Genomic DNA, 20547 nt, shown 5'->3' on the forward strand with positions numbered 1-20547 from the left:
CAGATGTAGATGGCTAATAAGCTCGTGATGGGATAATAGGCGTTCAAATTTTCTGGAAGTGCGGGTTTTGAATGGATCGCGGGAATTTCGATGGGTTTTCTCTACTTTGGAAGGCAACGCGCCTCTCCAGCTACAGTGCCAACAGACACTATCATTCCTTTTCATTATTGGGATGATGATCACCATACATGAGGCCTCTCTTTCGATATCGTGATTCGCTTTGATGATGTATTAGATCATGACAAGCTGCGGCGTGCTTTATCTCGGCTGCTCGAAATAGGAGATTGGCGGAAGCTTGGCGCTCGAATCCGTAGGAGTACAGACGGAGGATTAGAATACCATGTGCCACAATCTTTCAGCAACGAACGACCTGGTTTTGCATTCTCCACGACTGGATATGACATGAATTTGGCTGAGCATCCGCAAGCATCGCGCTTAGCTCAACCTCATAATCTTCATGCGGCCGGTCGCCCCTCTGTTTTTAGCACTGCATATGCCACTACACCAGAGATCAGGTCCTTCATCCGGACTGCAGACTTCCCCGATCGCTTGGAGGGTTGGCTATGCTCGGACAGCCCCCAACTGAGGGTTAAAATTGTTGTCTTTCAGGATGCTACACTCGTTACTATTTCTTTCCCACACAGTCTAATGGACATGGTAGGCTTTAATGATATCCTAGATGCATGAGCGGCAGTGCTGCGCGGGCAGGAAAATCGAGTGAAGCCCTTTATCGGATTCTTTGAGAACACATTAGCCGGTCTCAGCAAGACGAAAAAAAATCAACTACAGAATTATGTGTTTACTGACACGTTGCTAATGGGTTTTGCACGGTTCTTGTTTGCATTGCGCTATATATTGACTGTTGAGCTGTTTTGGCATCGCAGGGAAGAGGTTCGTGTTATTTTCTTGCCAACCAAATACTTACAAAAAATGCGTGGTAAGGCTATTGACGAACTTACATTAAATCATGCCGGAGACAGCAGCAGACTCCCCTTTATTAGCGAAGGAGATGTTCTATTTGTTTGGTGGACAAAAGTGGTTCTCCAAGCTGAATCACCTTCTCCCAGTTGCACGATTAACATGCGGAATACATACTGTTGCCGGTCCGTTTTAGCAGAGCTTGGCCACATACCATCAGCTACATCTGTATTAGTAACCAATGCAGTATTTGCGGCTCTGACATTTCTTTCCGTTCGCCAGGTTCTTGCCGAGCCTCTAAGTTTTACTGCATCCGAAGTCCGCAAGTCTTTTATACAACAAAGAACTCCAGAGCAGCTCCAAGTATTAGATGCTATTCAAAGAAACACGCTCGACAATGCACATCATCCAGCCCTCTTTGGAGACCCCAATATGTATATAATAATGATATTAAATTGGGTCAAGGCCAAGCTTTTCCAAGTGGATTTCTCTGCTGCAGTCCAAAGAGAAGGAATGTCGCTGAACAAGCGGAGTAATCAGCTGGGCAGACCGTCTTGTATTCAGGGTACTGGGACTAGAGACTATGCAACACGAAACACTGGCGTGGTGATAGGAAAAGATGCTGCTGGGAATTGGTGGCTCTTGTATACTCTGCGGAAACAAAATTGGCCGGCGGTAGAAGAGCAAATTCTTTCTATGGTAGAAGATACGTGATTATTTAGATACATATTCACTTTCTAATCTCAAAATAATAAAGAGTTGAAGGAAAGTACTGTAACTCGCCGGATTTAGTTCCAGTAAATAAATAAGCTAAAAAGACATTTCCTTGTCCAATCTGTGATACTCGGGGTTTACCAACTAAGTCTTCTATTTGACAACCTTTTAGTCTCGTAGAGGTCTAACTAGTTATAGCCTCAATAGACTGGAACTTTTCTTTAGCAAAGAAGGACAGGTTTTGCTTTATTGATATTAATGACTACTGTCTTCTCGACACATGGTCTCTCACCTCCTTCTTAGGATCGGCACAACGAACCATCCCATCACAACATTCATCAATGAATCTACAATCCCAAAACCCCTCTTCTGACTTAACCCTGTCATATTGGTAAACAAAAGACTCGCAGCCAATGAGTCCTCGCAGATGATAAAGTCGCCCTTTTTTCACCCGCGCGATAATACCCAGGGTGACCTTTTTAGAGGATGGCAATTTCTTTTCTAGCTCCGAAAAAGTAGGTACGTTGGTTCCTTATATGCGTTTGGTGAGGTCAGGCTTGATATCTTGTTCAAGCACGAACCCAGGGGATATGAAGTCAGCCGGGAAGGCAATGTGAATTGTATAAGTGGTAGTTGGAGAGTTGTGCGGAGGACTTCAAAACGGAGAGTGTCTGCTAGTGCTCGAACAGCGCTTTTTGCGACTTTATATGGGATGATGTTAGCTAATGATCACAGAGTTGGATCTATAGGGAATAATGAGTTTACGGGTGTAGGAGACACTCCCAGGCAGCCCCAAAAACGCCGCGGCGCTATTTATGAAGACAATCTTCCTGATATTTGGACCATGCTTTTTCTGTGTTTTGTTGATAGCTATTGGATTTTTATCATTCTCAACCCAAATATCCAGCATGGCTTTTGCAGCATAGGCAGTTGAATAATAATTGTTCTTCATGCAAGAATCAAGCTGTGCAGGCTTTAGGTCGAGGAAAAACCCGTTCTCTGCATGGTTTCCGCCAGCAGAGCAATACAGAAAATCTGCTATTCAAGACTAGGATTTAAATGCTTCGGCAACCAGTTTTATAGTCAGGGCAACAAACCGCAGAGGCATCAGCCATATCAACAACCACCGCATTTATCTCTTGTTTACTAACATCCGCACAATTTCAAATTATTTCGTTCCTCGTATCTCGCAGAGGGCCGGGTCGTCGCGTAAATATTGTCACATGTGCACCTTAGGCTGAATATCAGTAAATAGTCAATGTATATTTTCTACCGTTCAAGCTTGAAGAGCTTTCAAACCCCGTGAAGCCACTGCGTTGGAAATTGCTTTCCCTAATCTGCCAGAGCCACCGGTAACAAAAACCGTCCGTAGAAAACGTTAGCAGGTATAGCCGCTTGGCACTGATATTGCCTGTTGATGACCTTTCTATAGAATAGACGCGTACTTTACCAAAGAGATCCCGGTCTGTGTTCATCCTTTGATTCCAATCTGTGGGTTTTCAAGGTCAGTGTGAGCGAGGTCTACCCCAAAGTTTCATCATGTTAAGAACATTCTATGAATAAAAGTGTCCATGTAGCCCCCTCTTCAAGAGTTAAGAGCTATTTGGAGTGACGTAGAGAGAACCTTCGGTATGCTCGGAGTCAATCGGGGCGATCGCCGCCCGGGTCCCGTTCCCGCGAAAGTTGCGGGGAACCTTAAGCCACGAGGTCTTGGCGCTTTCGTCACCACGTGACTATTTGCTCACCCCTCCCGGAACAAGCCACAACGAAAGAGCAAAACAATGGCTGAACAGCCAAATGAGTACCAAATGAATACACCAGTCCCATATGGAACAGATATATACGGCGCTGCAAAATTCAACAGGGAGGGATGGCGGAGTGGCCAGTGTTATCTTGATAGTGTTGGCACAGTGTCTGGCGACAGAAACGCTTAGGTAAGCTGCCTTCTAGTTATCGCTTATCCGATTCGTTAGCCAAACGCTGGCTTCCTCAACATGGCATGACCTGGGCAGACTTTTAATACTGAACCCTCCTAACTTATAAATCCTTTCAAATGCGCTACAACTCCGTAAGGCCTATCTATCGGCTCCTTTCCTGTGCCGGTTTTTGAGACATCCGAGAACCATGCGAATTTCCCAGTCTTTAGCCGTTGCGGAGGATGTCCTACGCTCCATCTTTCCTGCTGCAACCACTTACTTAGATGGAGTGTCTCTGCCGCTCTCTTCTGTCATCTTCCGCTCTTATCCTACATTCTGGCCTGCAATATTACCCGGAGCAATCTCTACCAGCCCATGACAGCGTCGATCATGGCCCGGAAGCGGGATATGGGCCTGGCCCACCACTGCACTTCGATCTCGTGTTCATTCAGCTCAACTGCAAACCCCGGAAAGTGCGACTGGGCCGAAAATACCAAGGATTCTACGGACAGATTTATGAATGCATTCCATGTTAACATTGATCGGGGGGACGAGCCCCCCAGCCTTGCCATCTTTATAGGTAGATCCTGCCAACTTCTCCTGCTGACCAAGTAATTCGTAAGTAGGGCCAACTAGCTAACTAACTAACTAGTTAACTTGAGAGACGATCACGCTAAAATATGCATAGCTACATGCTTAGTCGTTACAGACACTACACTCGACATTCTACTCTGTAGATACAGTTTGACGTCGCAGCCCATCTGTGTTAGACTGTCTAGATAGGGTAGAACACTTATCGACAACCTGTCTGGCGAGTATACAAGACTACTTCTTGTTACCAGAGATACTCGAGAGAAGCCAATACTGTTTATCCAGTGTCAAGGGCTCCCTGTTCAAGAGCTGCAGAAGAGCAACCCCGAGTATACTGCCTCGCATCACATCATGCTGACGAGAATGCGCTGTATCCCGTGACAGTAACATACATCACATCCTTCAGCAGCAACATGAATGGTGGGGTCTAGTGCTTCTATGGAATGTCTCAGATATAACTACGTTTTGCCCACAGTCGACCTCTTCATTAGTATAACTAGTTAGTGGTTTCACGCGGTCAACACACGCCTTGTCTGACAAGCTTCGGAAAATGGCTAACGAACCTGGCAGAGATGAATAACAGGTAAGTTGGCACACCTGGGTATGTTGTTGATCCAAAAGTTAATTCTATCAGTGTGCGACCAGTGCCGGGCCAAAAAGATACGCTGTAGTAGGGAGAAACCCTCCTGCAGAAACTGTAACCGCCTCGGTTTGCAGTGCGAGTGGTCTGGTCAAGGCAAAAGGTGTAATCAAACAACCCTCCTGTACTCGTCACTTCTTCACGCACGGATGTCTCCATCTTACAATTATTAGGAGTCATACAATCATAGGGATGGGCAGCCGTCTTCAGAGCTTAGAGGTAAGCCGAGCGCCGTCCAGGGAGGTGTCTCTGTACAGTATCATAACGAGTTCTGTTGAAAGGCTTCGATAGCGGACACACAAAAGTCGTTAAAACGGCTTTTCGAGGGGTCATTGGTTGTTTTGCCTCCCTCCTCAAGATACCCGGCCAGTCCTTCAAGGGCCACACCCCAGTTATCTCCTCAGCAGTCCGCAGATTCCTCAAAAATACCCGTGTTTACGGCGCCGCTTGGTCGTCACCATTTGGGCCCAGATGATGATAGGGTATTCTTTAGTCCTAAGCTCTTGAGTCGATAATGCTCCACATCAAGGATGAAATCTCTGAGATCCCTGATATCGAGAGCCATGCTTTGAAGGAAGGCATCTTGCAAGCACAACGCAAGGTCAGCCTTCTAGTTGATCAACGAGACGAAGAACTGAGCAGAGAAAATTCACCACCTACAACGCCCCCATTTGCCATTTTGGATGCCATGATCGGGCCATACTTTGCAACAACTAATCATCATTTCCCTATTTGGATAAAAGAAAGGTTCATTAGAATGGCTACTAATATGCTGCAATCTACGTCACCAGATCCGGATCTCGCCTCTATAATTCGCTGTAACAATTTCGTTCTCATGCTATGTCAGCGGACTCATTATGTTCATACCGACGGGAGCCAATGCCGAGCAAGCAGGCCCGCAACCCTTCATCAAATGACTGTGACATCGTTAAAGGCTTTTTGGCGAACCCAAAACGGGCTTTGAAAAACATTGACCAACTCATCTCGCATCGCTTAATAAACGTCCAGGCACTGTTATCCATGGTATGTCTTTCTGAACTGTGCTCTCCTGCCCCCCGCCTACATTCGAAGCTACATAGCCTTTTCTGATAACATGAAGTATATAGTTGCACAAGAGCACCTCTCTAAAGGCCTCTCCGAGACTCTTTTTGCTCTTGCTGCTCAATGTGCGAAGTCAATTGGTATTCACCAATAGAACTCCTTCCGAGGTGGACTCACCGACGAAGATGTTGAGAAGAGACGTAATATTCGTACTGCCTATACGTTCTTGACAAGGCAGTTTGCTGGACAGCGAGCTCCTCTGAAAGGAATGGGGTATCTTGCCTCGTCGCGAAAACTGAAATGGCCAAGATTGAAGAGACAGTCTATTTAGAGGTATATGCTAACCAGGTTAAGGCAAAGAATGATGACCAAGTTCGAGTGTTCGCAACCACGATCCTGTCAAGACTTCAGAGCTGGCTAGCTGACTCCGGAATTGACTTTGACAAAATTCAGAACTTTCCTAAAAGTTCTGCTCCAAATCTCCAGCTTGCCATTAGGTATCTTTGCGTTCAGCTGCTACTTATTTGGCCACATAAGAACCATCCAGACGGCTTATTCCAAAGGGGCTAAGAAGTCGCCAAAATGTGTATGAAATATTTGATTTGCCTTTGGAATTCCCCTCCAGACCAAGGAAATCATGCCATTTTTCCATTGTCAGTATACCCTTCTGCTGTCTTTGTGGTCTGTCGGTTAGAAGATGTGTAAACCTGATGGTTTGAGTCTGGTATAACTAGTTTTCTCGCGTCTCTCCCACAGCTCTATCTTTACAAAGTACTGTCGGCCATTCTCTGCGGTCAGGGATCAAAGTCAGACATCGACATGCTACAAGAGTATGTTGAGATGTTGAAGACTATTACTGACCGCCGAGCGGAATCATCACACAATCGCCGGCTATACTGGCTGTCACATATCATCACAGATGTGGTAAACACTAGGAGATCACAGCATAAACGACAGAAGTCAGGCCCAGAGCGACCAGCGAGTATATATCCAGAATCAGAGATTCTTTCACCTCCCACAGGCGGGTATAGGTACACAAACTCAGAATCTCAAGAAAACGCGAATTCATGTTTCGACAGTGCTATATTTCCAGGCGCGGACAGCTCTTTTAGGTTTATGAGCCCTATTAATACAGCAACTGGAGAGATAGCTCGGGAGCCAGATGAGTTTATGCCGCACTTGGGGAGCTATGCAAAGGCGGCTCTCGAAAATGAAAACTTCAGTCTTCTGGCCCATGGAATCGTTTCGAGACTCTGGATTCTTGGAAAGATATTAAGCTTGGTTAGGAATGACCTATCTTTCGATCTTTCGGCTTAGGTACCGATACTAGTATTTGATCTTTTTCATCTTTTTTCCTTGTGGGATAATATATACGCCAACATACTTCGTCTAGAACCAGAAGAAGAAATCACCTAATCGATAAGTATGAGGCCCTCAGCCGTTACTTTATCTCGGTAACTAACTTAAGGGACGGCACGGACCGTATCGAAAGTCAACCTGTGAAATTTAGAAAAAAAAAATGTCAACGGCTCTAGATCGGGTGACTTTTTGAGCCCAATTGTTATTGAAGCGTTTGTGTGTCCTGATGTGAATGGCTGGGACGGTCTGGAATCAGGCCATCTTAGACCACTCGACGTAGATGTCTTGAAAATTTCTGGGTGACGTCTATCTTGACTTAAGCCTGAAACTGTCTATTATTATTGTATGTTGAAACTATGGTCACGCTATGAACATGGCTAAAAAGAAAGGAATCATAACAAAAGAGCACAGGCTAGCATAGCCATTAATGCAACCAGGGAGAATCCCAACTCCATCTTTTGACTACCGGAAGATGCTGGTGCGGTCGGCTTGGCTCCGGATGGAGATTTAGTGGTTGAGGTCGGCGGAGCAGTTGGAGCAGTTGTCCCAGGAGTTGCTACGTTGCCCAACTTATCTCCTGGAATCGGTTTGCCAACTCCAGAACCGGTGAACGGCGTAGGGACTGGGAGGTTGCCGAGGACTGGAGCAGATTCCTTCGAGCCGTAGATGTTCTTTTCCGCACCATCAGGCTTTGTATAGTTGCCATGGATCAGGTTGACCTTGTCACCGCTGCTCGCCTGATAGTCACCCGACGCCAAATTGCCATGGGATCCATCTCTGAAGAAGAAGTTGGTGGTGAATGGATCCTGAGAGTGTCAGCATTTGCCTTGGGATACCCAGCATAGAGAGGTGTGCAGAACAAACTCACCCAGCAGAATGGGAGCTTCCCTCCGTCCAGCAACAGGCATTGTATCCCCGAGCCTGGTCCATTGCCTTTTCCCTTCCCCGTCAGATACATATAAACAGAGCAAATGGAAATAGGATATAAAAGACTCACAGCAGAGCTCCCCCTCCTCGCCTCTTCGCGCAATGACACCATGGTTCTTGTTGAGCGATCGCTTCTCGCGGCCATGTCCATGGCCCTTAACAGAGCTGAGCAGGTCTACATAGAAATCCACCATTTCAGGGCCGATGTCAGGGGGGTTTCCCGGCTCTGCACCCTTTGGATAGCATGGTACGTATCCATTGCTGCATGAACCGGCCGAGGTGGCTGCTGTGGCCGCTAGCCAGACGAGCAGTTGCAGGGAAGACGAACGCATCGTAGCAGACGAATATTATCGAGTCGTAACGATTAGCTATTATTATGTATCGTATATTAGGTTAAGGAGTGAATGTCAAGTTGCAAAACAACAAACGAATGACTGAATCAACAAACGAATGACTGAATCAACAAACGAATGACTGAATCAACAAACGAATGACTGAATCAACAAACGAATGACTGGATATAATCGCTGTATCACCGTATTCGCCCTTTGATCAACATAAAGCCGAAGGGGAATAAGGGGAACACTTGGGCTTTTGGGTCATTATTAGTATTAGTCCAAAGGGGGAGGGGCCTGCCTTGGGCTTGAAATTATTATTTATACAATTGGAGCCTTGTATTGGTCGGCAGGCGACTGCGGTGGCAACAACCCTGCGGGTGAGACACAACAAGGAAGAACTTGCTTCTCCCTCTTTTTATTTTATTTTTTATTTTTTAATGATTTGTTTTAATGCATTATTATCTTTTAGGCGAGTTCGTTCGCGAGTTAGTTTGTTGGTTAACTTAGTTACTTCTTAGGGTTATCAACTCCGTTGTAGGCCCGCCATTGATATGTGCTAACGGACGCTTCTGCACCAAAACAGAACAGAAATGCCTTCGAGATTCAAGCATTTACTCCGTAAATGTTATCGAATTAATACGATCGCTATATACCGCGTACCTTGCATGCCCTGCCATATGTCCATGCAGCGAGCTCATGTTGATCTGTGAAACCGCCGCTCCTTACATCGCCCAGATGGGTGTAGGTGGCGACGATGAGCCCCATAAGGAGCACGTGAGAAGCAACGGGCCGGACGGAGAGACGGCGTGGCTTGAGGGTAGAAGCTGGGTCGAGCTGCTTGAGACGTTAAAAGGTCCAATGCGGAAGAGTTGGCGGGTTAGGAGGTTGAATATTCCATATATATATATACGGAGTAGAGGGGGAGAGAGTAGGAGGTGCAAGAGATTAGATGTAAGAATCAGGTAAATGCAATAAGATAAAATGTAGCTTAAGATACACATGTAAAAAAAAGAAAAGGAGAATACTGCCCTCAGAAGACCGCTTTACTCGGCATGGTTAGGCAGGTGGATATGGTGGTATTCGAGCACTCGCGTGGTTAAGGGGGATGTTGTACATATGTATTCGCCGCACGTCAGCTCGACCCGGTAATCTCGCTGATAGATCTGGCGCCACTCAAGTTCACTACTCGTCCGCCACCTCCTTGAATCACCCCCGGAGCCCTACGACTGCCGCCAGAGCCCTGGGGTTTGACCCATCCAGGAATCTGGCCATCTTCGCGTTCTCGTGCATAGATTGTCTGCCACACGTTTGGAAAACCAGTAGGAAGGGCTCCCTTCAGTCGAGCTCCGGGAATGGCGTACCGTGGGTTCTTGTGAGTGAGATAGCCCCGCATCAGGTCCTGGGTAAGCAGGGAGGCGAGAACATTCTCGAGTTCTTGCATTAGCGGGGAGGAAGCGATTTCTGCTCCTTCGCTGCCGGTAATGGCAGGCTGTTGGTGTTCTTTTTCTTCTTCTGCTTCTTCTTCTGGAATAAGCGTCGAGTATGGATCAGGGACCCCTGCCATACCATCGATCATCCCGTCAACCGGGAGATCATCAGGGCTGTTGACATTGACATGCTGACCGGTGTGGTCAAAGTACCAGTCGGGACGGTTATAGTCGTCAAATGTAGAGTTATCTGCCATCTCGGAGGGGATGTTATTTTCTGGGATAAAGTCAGGATCTAATGGAAAAGAGGTAAGTTGCACACCGGCTTGTCTGGTTTGCGGTGACATTGGTAGCAAATTTGAATCATGTCGTGCACGGCTGTCGAGCCAGCGAACAGCAGCTTCGAGTTTTTGGAGGTAGAGAAAAGGAGGCGGTCCTCGCTGGGTCTGCATCTTCTGGTCTCCATGAAAACCTGCGAGAATAAACACTTTTCGTGTAAGTGACCGCCATACCAGGATCTCACATCGATTCCGAAGAGGGAGTAAGAGTCCCTTTCTGGCGAACCATTCGGCAGTCGGCGAGCTGACTGACAGATAATCTCTGAAAGCATGTATCTCTCCCTTGGCAATATACCGGCAGAGAGGTATAAATCTATCTCCTAGCCCTTCGGCTTCTGGCCTCTGGAGGAGCGTTCGGGATGGGAAACGGCCAAGGATGATATTACACGGTATAAGATACGTGAGAATTAGACCTCTCTGCTTCAGCGCCTGCCGGTGGCATTGATTGTATGCCGCCTCAAGGACGATCATGGCGGGGTAGAATAAATTGTTGGATAAGAGATATCGCCCAAGGTAGTAGAGATAGGTTACCCTTTGCGAAGCAGGAAAGTATTCCAAGGGTGGTGACTGTGAGTTGATGCTTGCAAACATTTGCTCCGCATTACGCAGCTTCCCGCACTAAATACAGTTCTCACGTTAGCAGCCTGACGAGCCCAGATTACGTTTGCCATGATATGTACCTTGAATAGGAGCTTTAGACACAGATTCGCCATCAAATATATCCCTGCTCTTTTTCCTTCTGGTTTTGCGTGGATGCCCGAGGTACCGCTTCTGTCGGTCAGGCATTTGATAAACGCTTCTCGAACGATATTTGTCGATTTTTCCACTAGTGTCACTTTCTCCCCAGTCTCGCCCTGCCCCGACTCTCCTCCTTCGTCCCTGAGGAGGTGTGCTATCAGCTCCGGCTGGCGGTCAAGCCCGATTGCAAGTTTCGAGAGCACCTTGCTAAGGTAAAAGACGGTTGGCAGGATAACAACGCCCATCTGGCTATCACCGAGAGCTATCACGCTCTGGCTGCAGTTAAAGTATTAGAATGTATCAGGAAGAGCAGAGCTGGTGTAAGAACAGTATCTAACCTACTTTAGCAAACCTTTGAGCAGGTTGTATGTTTCTAGAAGGTTGTCCACATTGACATCTCTCAAAAATGTCAAGTATAGACGCATGAAGGGAGGGAATGCAGGCCAGAAACTGCCTAGCTGCCCTTCAGCCGTCAGGCTTTCACATTTTGAGAGTAACTCTGTGTCTTTATTGTCTCCAGCCGGGTATCTTTGCCGCAATTCGGTCGTCATCTGGTTGTAAATGGCAGACAAGGGGGGCTCAAGCTGCAGGAAGTCCTGGAGCTTGGTGCCATCACGGCTCTGTAAAAGACCTCCAATGCTGTCGAGGAAGTTATTGAGGACAGGCGTATCGACGGAAGTGGTATTCCACATTGTTCTTTCGGCTTTTACTCGGTATTTCGCTTCGCCGTTTGGTCAAAGTTTTTGGTGAGCCGGGTGCGTTATGCTGATTAAACTGGTATCTGGCGGAGCGAGATTTAGGCTGCGTAAATATCATCCTGAAGGTAGCATCGTCTCAGCAGTAGTGGCTTGTCCGCAATGGGCCGTAATCCTCAGCTGTTGAGTATCGGTTCACTCCTCCGTGCGGAAACGAGTCTAAACGATGGGTGGTTAACGAGCGAAGGCAGGGTTTTCCAGCTACCGCGCTGCCGTAAGGAGGCCGGCCCAACCTGGAAATTGGTAATAAATCACTTACTCCGTTGACTAACCCTTCGCTAGCGGGTAAGTTGGTTAGCTGGCTCCCTCCGTGTGTTGTCAGTTCGTCGATGCTGTTGGCTGTTGCTTGTGTTTATCCTGTTTTAAGCCGCATGGGAGGAATTGATGGAGGAATAAACTTTCAGAAGGCAGGTTTCATTGGATGGATGTTGGGAGTTTCTGGCAAATAATATCATGTGAAAGCTTTTTATTCAGCCAATCATAAAAATTGGTAAAGTATTGTCCAATAATGTGAAGCTACATACGAGCTAAATTTCTGATACGTTTTGTATTGGACAGCAAGTCTTGCTGGAGATTGCACCCATAAGACAGTCACTGATATCACCCCGTCTATGCCAGGCCGAGTCATATCAACACTCAATTCAGACTACCTTAAGTTACAGGGATAACGCAGAGGTATCATCGGGGCAGATATGAGGTGCGAGCATGAGCAAATGATATGGGCCGCTCACTAGTTAGGAGGGAGTGAAAACCCACATTCTTTTGTGCAAACTGGAAAAACGTTCCCATCATCACTGAATACTCAAATTAACCTAAGTACACCGAGGACATGCAGGGATGCAAGGGACTGTTTGACGGATGACGGGCATGGTGTTAGAGCAGGTGATACTGTCAATAACCCCTAAGGCCCGTCCTCGTGTTTCTAAAGGAAAGGGCTTGAGAAAGGACTAAAATGTTGAAATAGCTATAAGCTGGTCTTAATAGATCTCGAAACGTGGGTTTGAATGAAGTGATGGTTGTTTATTTGTCTCTTACTTAGAACTAAGTAGTTATTCGAAGCTACAGAGTAAGAGGTCAATCCAAGGTAACTAGGGTAAGAACAGGGCCACGTGGTACTTGCTATCCTTCGATTTTGACTCTCCAAGGTGAAATACTCACTAGATAACTCCCTTTAACTAAGAGGTATTTACGGGGGTAATCTATTGAGTATTTCGACTCTAACCGCGAGCACAGAGTTACCTTTCACTCCACGGACGATCACGCTTACAGCGTGAGTGCGGAAAGGAGTTGCGGCCGGTTTGTCCTTCGTGATTGATTGCCAAGATTGGATATTTCGATGCTAGGGTTTGGGTTGCATTTCTCATTGAGGGCGAGACGAGCCGCCTTATAATTTTTAAGGAGTATCATTCGCCGGTTCCCGCATGAATGCATGGACTGTGATTGCGCATGCTGCTGCCTGTAGCCAATAGCTTTGTTGGGAGAGTGTGACTCATGTGCAGGGCATATAATGAAAGACAGGCATGATTGCCCGAGGGGAAAGGTATAAAAAGGTATAAGAGCACTCTTCTCCATACGGAGTACATGTTCAGACTTCCGTTCTGACATTCTACCTCTAAACCAGTTTCCCCTAGCTACCACTCGCAGTTCAGTCAAAGGCTTATCAACATGACTGAGAATCCACGGACGTCGACAGAATATAACATGAATATCTCGGAGGAGGAAGCGCGGCACCTGATAAAATCTGCCGAAGCATCTCAATCATCTAGGGGCAAGAAGCGAGAAAAATCTCTTACGATGAAACTTCCAACCGATACTAAGGTGGCCTAGCTTGAGGCGTCCGGCGAATCGTCACAGAAAAGCCGACCCATAACCAGGCAGATTCTGAGAGAGTACGAGGACAAGCAAACATCGTGAGTATCCACGAACGGCCCTTAAACTATTGCTGAGAAAAGTAGCAGCGCCAAATAAGACCGCTTGACGTGGATACGCATTCGCGAGCACCATTCCCTATTTCAATTAAACCCTGGCTGCCGACAAGTTCAATGGGGTTGTCTTCAATTATGAGTGTTGAATCGCGATAATAACAAATTGGTTTTCTGTATGTATAAAGTTATAGAGCTTTATCGTATCTGCAAAGCATGATTGGGCTTGGGGTCGATCACTTTCATTCCCTTTTGTATCCTAAGCTGTCAAATCCCTTAGCTTTCGTTGAACGAAGGCGTCCATTTCCTTACGCTCGTCATCGGTGAATTGGATTCTATTCTCAAGCAAGGCTATTCTCTGCTCGTGTGGTTGTTCTCCACCAAATATCGCCCGGTCGATGAAGGGCCAAACGATATCTAAAGCCCAGCTTTTCCGTAAACCGTAGTTGATCCAGAAAGCACCACTATTCCAACTATTATACATCCTTTTAGAGAGTCGCTCCCCATCAGATAATCGCCCGTCACGGATTGCAATATCTTCATGCCGCGCCATCGCTCGGAGAAAGACCTTAAGCCGCGAATCGTAAGTTACGGCCCAGTCTAATATGCCCGAAGGCCAGTCTTCAGGTGTTTCCAAAAGTAGCCACCATGGGGGACTATACGTGAATTCGGAGGGCGCAGAGTAAGTAAATTCCCAGTCAATCACAGCGACAACTTTGCAGTTCTTATCAATAAGTACATTTGTTGGCCGGAGATCGTCACAGAAAAGCTTATATTTATTGTGGTCCGTAATTTCTTCGCCCGTGAGTTTTGACTGCTCTGCGAGCTTAAGCATTATCTTTCTAATGGTATATTTACGGCGGCAATCCTCCTCCGAGTAGATGGCATCGTTGCGTTGTGTTGATAGATGTGTATATTGAGTCTCGGCAAGGCTCTTAAAATAATTAGATGCAGATGCAAAGGGAGACGATGGTAGAAAATCCTTGGGATAGCCGCCGAGTTGGACAAGCTCGTTCATATTCATTGTCAATGGACGTTTGGTGATAGCCCAGCCGCCGGGCCTAGCAGCTAGGCAACCAATCTTATTAAAAGAACACCTCGATAGCTGTAATATAATATCAGCCATTTGGCCATACAAAAATTCTAGCTTTGATTCATCGATATCGGAGTCGAGCACAGGACGATCCTCTCTAGTATAGCCAGGCTTCCTCAGCTTAGCCGTAAGATTGGATGCGCTGCTAACGAACTCCATCAGGATATATGGACCCATATCACAGGGTCCTTCCATGCCCCAGTCAAGGATAGTTGGAATAGGAATATCAGTATTCTCCTTGAGGTAGAGCATAACAGAAACCTCTGCTTGGGTCTTCTCCTCTGGAAACATACTACGGCCGGGGGATGCGAAACGTAAAAGGGAGGAAGTTCCATTATTAAACTCCATACGGTAACAGAAGTTGAAGGCACCAACACCTATTATACGGGCACGATCATTCGGTTGAGACACAGGGTATTTAGCTGCCATAAATTCAGTGACAGCCCGCAGAACATCCGGGCTTGAGGCTTTTTTCTTGAAGCTATCAAAGATCGTGTCACTTCGTTCCCAAGCAGAATCGTCGTATGCCATTTCCATTTTGGTGGCTATAACGCAATACAAATGTAGATTCTGACTGAAGGGATTGTTCTTTCCAAGGGTGGAGTGCTGTTTTGTGGATTTTATCCCATGTGAATGGAGCAGACTGATCTGATTAATCGAGTTATTTTAAGTTGAACAGTTGAACTAACTAGTTACACGTGACCCATAACTATTGGTGGATGAGTCAGGTAGAAGTATTCGCTACTTCCTATTGGATTACTAATTAGCCGCTAATTGAGTATGTCGATTGGTTAAGAATATCTATTATAAATCTGTGCCCGCTCATTCAACCAATAAATACCACCGGCACCTTATGCTTCGCAAGGAGGTGGCGCTAATTGGTTGTCTGGACGGGCCAGTCAGCTTTATTCTATGAATCTGTGATTGGTTTCTTTTGGTTACTTAAGTGCCGGAGGCGGATCACTATGGATCATAGGTTTCTTACAGGTCCCTGATGAGTGAAAATTGGATGGATGACCCCCCAGCCGTTCATATTATTTTATTCTGGGGTGATGATAATGACTCTCTCTGCAACCAATTAGGGGTTTCCCCTTAAAATTTGTTGGCCCAGCGGCTTGACAAAAATTAACGTCTTGCTTCTCCTTTCTTAGTTGTCCCACTACCATCATCATATATATGGCAAACCTTCCTACCATTCTCGCCAGAGATTTCTGCACTAATATAACCCATTCCTGGTCATCTCGGTTAAAATGGGATTGGTGGACAGGGTTGTCATCTCGATACCTAATTTCAAGTTAACACAATGTAACAAAAAAAGGCGTTTTCCAAGCTAAGCATACTTGATGTCGACTCTCTTCAACTTGCCAAGTCTCTGTCATCTTCAGTGCACTGCATTCAAGATAACAATAGAGCAGGAGGTTCGGCATTAACATACCGCTTCAGCACCTCCTCCTGGGCCTGTGAATCTCTCTACCGCAGATCGCCACTTTTCAGGTAGTTTATTTCTATCAAACCCGGCCCATTGGAGAAGAGCTCGAGCAGATGTGCTAAAGAGGCGAGACATAATGTCTTCACTTTTATCCAAGAGCAAGGTGGGGGAACAGCGGCACAGTTTTGAATGCTTCCAAGCTCCCGAAAAGAGGATTGTGAGAATATCGAGATGATTTGAGTTGCTTCGCCTTCTCCAGAAGTGAGGTTGTACTTTTATACCCCTCTTTCGATTATTAGCACCGCAGAGCCTGGATGATCCTGCAGCACAGACATTATCGAATACGATCTGTTGTCATTTTTATTCAGAATAATGACAAGCAAGGTAGCACTGATCATACGTTTAATTACGTTGTTATTTCTATTGGTTAAGAATATGTAATTCTGTATTTATACCCACCCACTCCACCAATCAACACCACTATCTAGAACCCCTATCACATGACTCAAGAGAGAACGGCTCAGGGGCAGGGAACATATATAAGAACTAGACACGCTACCTCATAGAGCAGCCCGCAGTTGTTCTCCAGCCAACGAATCCCCTACATTGCTCTCTCATCTGACTTACACCACGGAGCTGCCTCCTTAGAATGCACATGGGCAAAGCTCTCCGTGGAACCGATCCAGGGATTGACACTAAGCGAGATTGGAGCAGCAATACGTTCGAGATTTGGAATAATAGCTATAAGAAGATTCATCTCCTACGTATTTTGCAAATTGAAATATATACTTCTGCAGATAGCAATAACTAACATCTCCATTGAAGAAGTTGTACCATCCGCCAAGCTTGCGCTTAATCAGCAATAACTAACTATGTAGTTAGTTATCAGCCAATCTCAATTCATTAAGTTTTAACTAACTAGAGTATTCTGAAAATAAATGCTTTTTGCTAACTAATACTGAGCCTATTGTATCCACTGGATTCATACTGAGTATTTACGAAGCTAGTAGTGCATACAGAATTATTCTATTAGAGGGATTTTGCAACGAATTCGAGGCATATAATAAGAACTAACCTAGACTACCTAATCAGGCCTAGAAAGGCGCTACTAGTAAGGATATATATTTTAACGGGCGTTTTAGCCAAATACACTTATCAGCTAGCCTATAAGATATTATATTACTTAATAATAATTAAATAATAAAATTTATTTTATTTAAATATTATTAATATTATAGCTACTTATTTATAAATATATTTAGCTAAATAAGATAGATAGATAGGAGAATAGTAAATTAGTAGTAGCTATAACTATAGTAGTAACTTAGGCTATAGCCTTAATATATATTAAAAGTTAGACTTATTAATATATTATACTATTATATTACTTATTTTAGTTTAATCTTATTTATTTATCTAATAAGAAAGTTATTTATTAATTTTACTTTATTAAGGATAAAATATATTAAATTCTACTCTACCTAGAGCTTAAGGCCTATCCTTAATTAAATTAAAATAGACCTTTACCCGAGCTCGTGTTCTATATTATTCTATTAAAATTAGCCTACTTAGAGAGACTTACTAATATATAGAAGTAGTTTAGTAGATTAATATCCTATTTATCTAATATTATAATTAATATAGTAGTATATCTTAGTCTATAATATTAGTGAAAGCTTTTCTAGAACTCTAAATATTTAACTATTAATTAACTATATTATTATACTTAGTATATTACTACTATAAATAGAGATAGTATAATTTAGGGCTATATTAATAAAATACTATAGTAAATTATAAGACCTAATATTAATTAGAATTTATATTATTCGGGATATAAATATAACCATAATATTAAATTCTAGATAGTCTTAATACTAGATAGGCTAATATCTTTATTATATAAACCTATTCTTAGTTACTAAAGTAACTAGGTAATATTCTTAGAGAGTAGCCTAGATAGTATAATAACTAAGTTATTTAATTAAGTAAGTATTCTAGAGTAAGAATATCTATATATATATAGCGACTCCGCGTATATAGGGAGTTCTATAGTAATTAGCTCTTTAAAAAAGCCTTAAGGTAGCTAGTTATTATATTTAGAAAGGGAATTTAATATTATAATATTAAAATACTAGATATTAATTAAGTATATCTTTAGATATATCTAATAATATTAGAGCTATATTTTATATATACTTAGAAACTAGATTAAATATTTACCTATTACTTATAACTATATAGTTTATATCTTAGTTACTAATATAATAACCTACCTTTGTAGTAATATAATAAATAGAAAATTTACTTATAAACTACTAATATTAAAAGAATATCTTACTAATAGTAATAATATTAGTAAAATAATAATATTAGGTAAAATTAGTAAAGCTAGCGATAGTTAGTAAGGAAGATAATATTTAGTATATAACTAATATAATATAGCTAATAGTTATTAGTTATATTTACTATATTAAGTTTAATCTTAGTAATTTATATATATAAATCTAATATTAATTATATATTACTAGTCTTTTAACTAATTATATTATCTTAAAAAACTAACCTCCTTATATAAAAAGTAGTAATATTTTATAATAGCTATAATTTAATAATATATATAAAATATAGAAAAATACACTATTTTTACTATATTAGACCTCTATATCTTTAATATTTAATACCTATCTAGCTACTATTATATAATAATAAAGTTAATATCCTAGAGTAGCTTATTCTTATCCTTAGTACTAATATTATTTAATATATTCTTATCCTTATTATTACTATTACTAATATTATTAATAGCTATAGAAACGCCTAAAGAAGGGAGTAAAGTAGTTATAAGATATTTAAGCTAACTTATAATTAAATTTACCTTTATAAATAGCTAGGTATACTTACTATCTATAGATCTAGAGGCGTAGCTAGTAATAGTATTACTTATTTAATTAAGGGAGGCTACGAGGAGCTTGATATTTATATTTAATATATCTTTAGTCCTACTTTTATTTATAGAATAAGCTAATAACTAAGAAGTATCTCTATAAATAGGAGATTAAGAAGATAAATAAGTAGAAGCTTAAATAGATATTTAAGCTAGTTCTTTAATAAGTATTCTATCTAGTACTAATATTCTATCTAGTACTAGTATTTAAACTAGCGTAGGTATTTAAATACCCTTACCTACTAACGCTAGTCTAAATCTCTTTTTCTTCTATTTATCTATTAGCTTCTAATAAACTTTATTAGCTACGTAGTATTCTTTAAGAGCCTTCTTTATTATTATAGCTACCTCTACTCTTATTCTTTTAATATCTAATATTATATTTATCTACTTATCTAGTACCTACTTAAGCTCTATTATCTAGAATAAAATACTAAATAATATATATTTAGCCTCTATTACTCTTTAGTACTCTCTTGCCTAATATAATAAAGATTAGTAAGGGGTATTAATATCTTAATAGAACTTATTTTAAAAGACTTTTTTTAATTTATTATTATAGGTAGTACTCGTTATATCTTTATAGATATCTAGGTTACTTACTACCTATTTTATTAGGAATAACTTTTCGTTTAGCTAAATTTAAAAATAGATAAGCCTACTACTAGGGCTAGTAGTACTAAAGACTATTTATAAAGCTTATAAAGTAGGTATTTATATATTAGTAATTTAGAAGTTCTCTAATAACTATATATTACTAATTTATAGTTATAAGTCTTCTTTATTAGAAATTTCTAAATTACTACTACCTAAACTAATATTCTACTTATTACTATCCTCTTCCTTAAATAGCGGCTAGCTTTCCTCTATAATAATAGCTTGATTTATATAGTAATAGATAATATTTAATAGAGGAGAGTTAGAATAAAAGTAAGATATATAGACCCCACTATATTCTTAAGGTTCTTTACTAATAGTAGGCTAACTAAATATAGAAATCTAGACTAATATTTTCTTTATTCTACTATAGCACGAAGTAGGCCTCGATTAGTATTAATAGGGTACCTTTACGGCCTTATTATAAAGGTACTAGTAAATACAGTAAAACTACTAAAAATACCACGAAGTAGGGGTATAACTAGAGCCCCTATAAGCTCTTACCTAATTAGGAAATCCAGGTCTGTTTTTCGTTCTTGCTGGCTCAAAATTACGGTTGCAAAATCCCTCTATTGATAGCAGTGAGCCATACCAATTTCTTTGGGTCTTTGGCGCTCCGACTCTGGTAAGGTGAAAACTAGTTCTCGCCAACAGAGGGGTGCGAGCCTATTATTAAGCACTTAGATAACGAATTAGTTAGTTAGAGTTAAGTTAAAAGTTAAACCCGCCTTTGTCTCATTAAAACCAACCTCTTCTTCTTTTGAATGCCCAGCATGGCTAATATCATGAGATGGGCA

At 42.5% G+C, this 20547-nt stretch overlaps 6 protein-coding genes across 6 annotated transcripts; 3 read left to right on the forward strand and 3 right to left on the reverse strand.

Moving 5' to 3' along the window:
• The first annotated feature begins 12 nt into the window (after nucleotides 1-12).
• On the forward strand, nucleotides 13-2093 carry TERG_01490 (uncharacterized protein). The gene has a single exon (XM_047747769.1). It carries the CDS (start codon nucleotides 817-819, stop codon nucleotides 1630-1632), a length of 816 nt encoding a protein of 271 aa, XP_047603734.1. The 5' UTR covers nucleotides 13-816; the 3' UTR covers nucleotides 1633-2093.
• A 3200-nt stretch (nucleotides 2094-5293) lies between these two features.
• On the forward strand, nucleotides 5294-5743 carry TERG_11725 (uncharacterized protein; the record flags this gene model as incomplete). The annotated part of the gene is made up of 1 exon (XM_003239459.2): nucleotides 5294-5743. The coding sequence occupies one exon, from the start codon at nucleotides 5294-5296 to the stop codon at nucleotides 5741-5743; it is 450 nt and encodes a 149-aa protein (XP_003239507.2).
• An 896-nt stretch (nucleotides 5744-6639) lies between these two features.
• On the forward strand, nucleotides 6640-7137 carry TERG_11726 (uncharacterized protein; the record flags this gene model as incomplete). Its single annotated transcript, XM_047750793.1, has 1 exon — nucleotides 6640-7137. One exon carries the CDS (start codon nucleotides 6640-6642, stop codon nucleotides 7135-7137), a length of 498 nt encoding a protein of 165 aa, XP_047605443.1.
• Nucleotides 7138-7571: 434 nt separating this feature from the next.
• TERG_01494 (uncharacterized protein) lies at nucleotides 7572-8438 on the reverse strand (the record flags this gene model as incomplete). Its single annotated transcript, XM_003239460.1, has 3 exons — nucleotides 7572-7985; nucleotides 8048-8112; nucleotides 8177-8438. The coding sequence occupies 3 exons, from the start codon at nucleotides 8436-8438 to the stop codon at nucleotides 7572-7574; spliced, it is 741 nt and encodes a 246-aa protein (XP_003239508.1).
• A 1138-nt stretch (nucleotides 8439-9576) lies between these two features.
• On the reverse strand, nucleotides 9577-11639 carry TERG_01495 (uncharacterized protein; the record flags this gene model as incomplete). Its single annotated transcript, XM_003239461.1, has 3 exons — nucleotides 9577-10827; nucleotides 10890-11223; nucleotides 11290-11639. The coding sequence occupies 3 exons, from the start codon at nucleotides 11637-11639 to the stop codon at nucleotides 9577-9579; spliced, it is 1935 nt and encodes a 644-aa protein (XP_003239509.1).
• Nucleotides 11640-13883: 2244 nt separating this feature from the next.
• TERG_11727 (uncharacterized protein) lies at nucleotides 13884-16281 on the reverse strand (the record flags this gene model as incomplete). The annotated part of the gene is made up of 4 exons (XM_047750794.1): nucleotides 13884-15360; nucleotides 15903-16001; nucleotides 16058-16089; nucleotides 16153-16281. 4 exons carry the CDS (start codon nucleotides 16279-16281, stop codon nucleotides 13884-13886), a joined length of 1737 nt encoding a protein of 578 aa, XP_047605444.1.
• Between the last annotated feature and the right edge of the window lie 4266 nt (nucleotides 16282-20547).

Source organism: Trichophyton rubrum (genome assembly GCF_000151425.1).
Source record: "Trichophyton rubrum CBS 118892 genomic scaffold supercont2.1, whole genome shotgun sequence".
In the NCBI taxonomy this organism is placed as follows: Eukaryota; Fungi; Ascomycota; class Eurotiomycetes; order Onygenales; family Arthrodermataceae; genus Trichophyton; species Trichophyton rubrum.

What these genes read in the sequence shown, in the direction of transcription:
- TERG_01490 (XM_047747769.1), top strand. Translation starts at nt 817, where the DNA reads ATGGGTTTTGCACGGTTCTTGTTTGCATTGCGCTATATATTGACTGTT.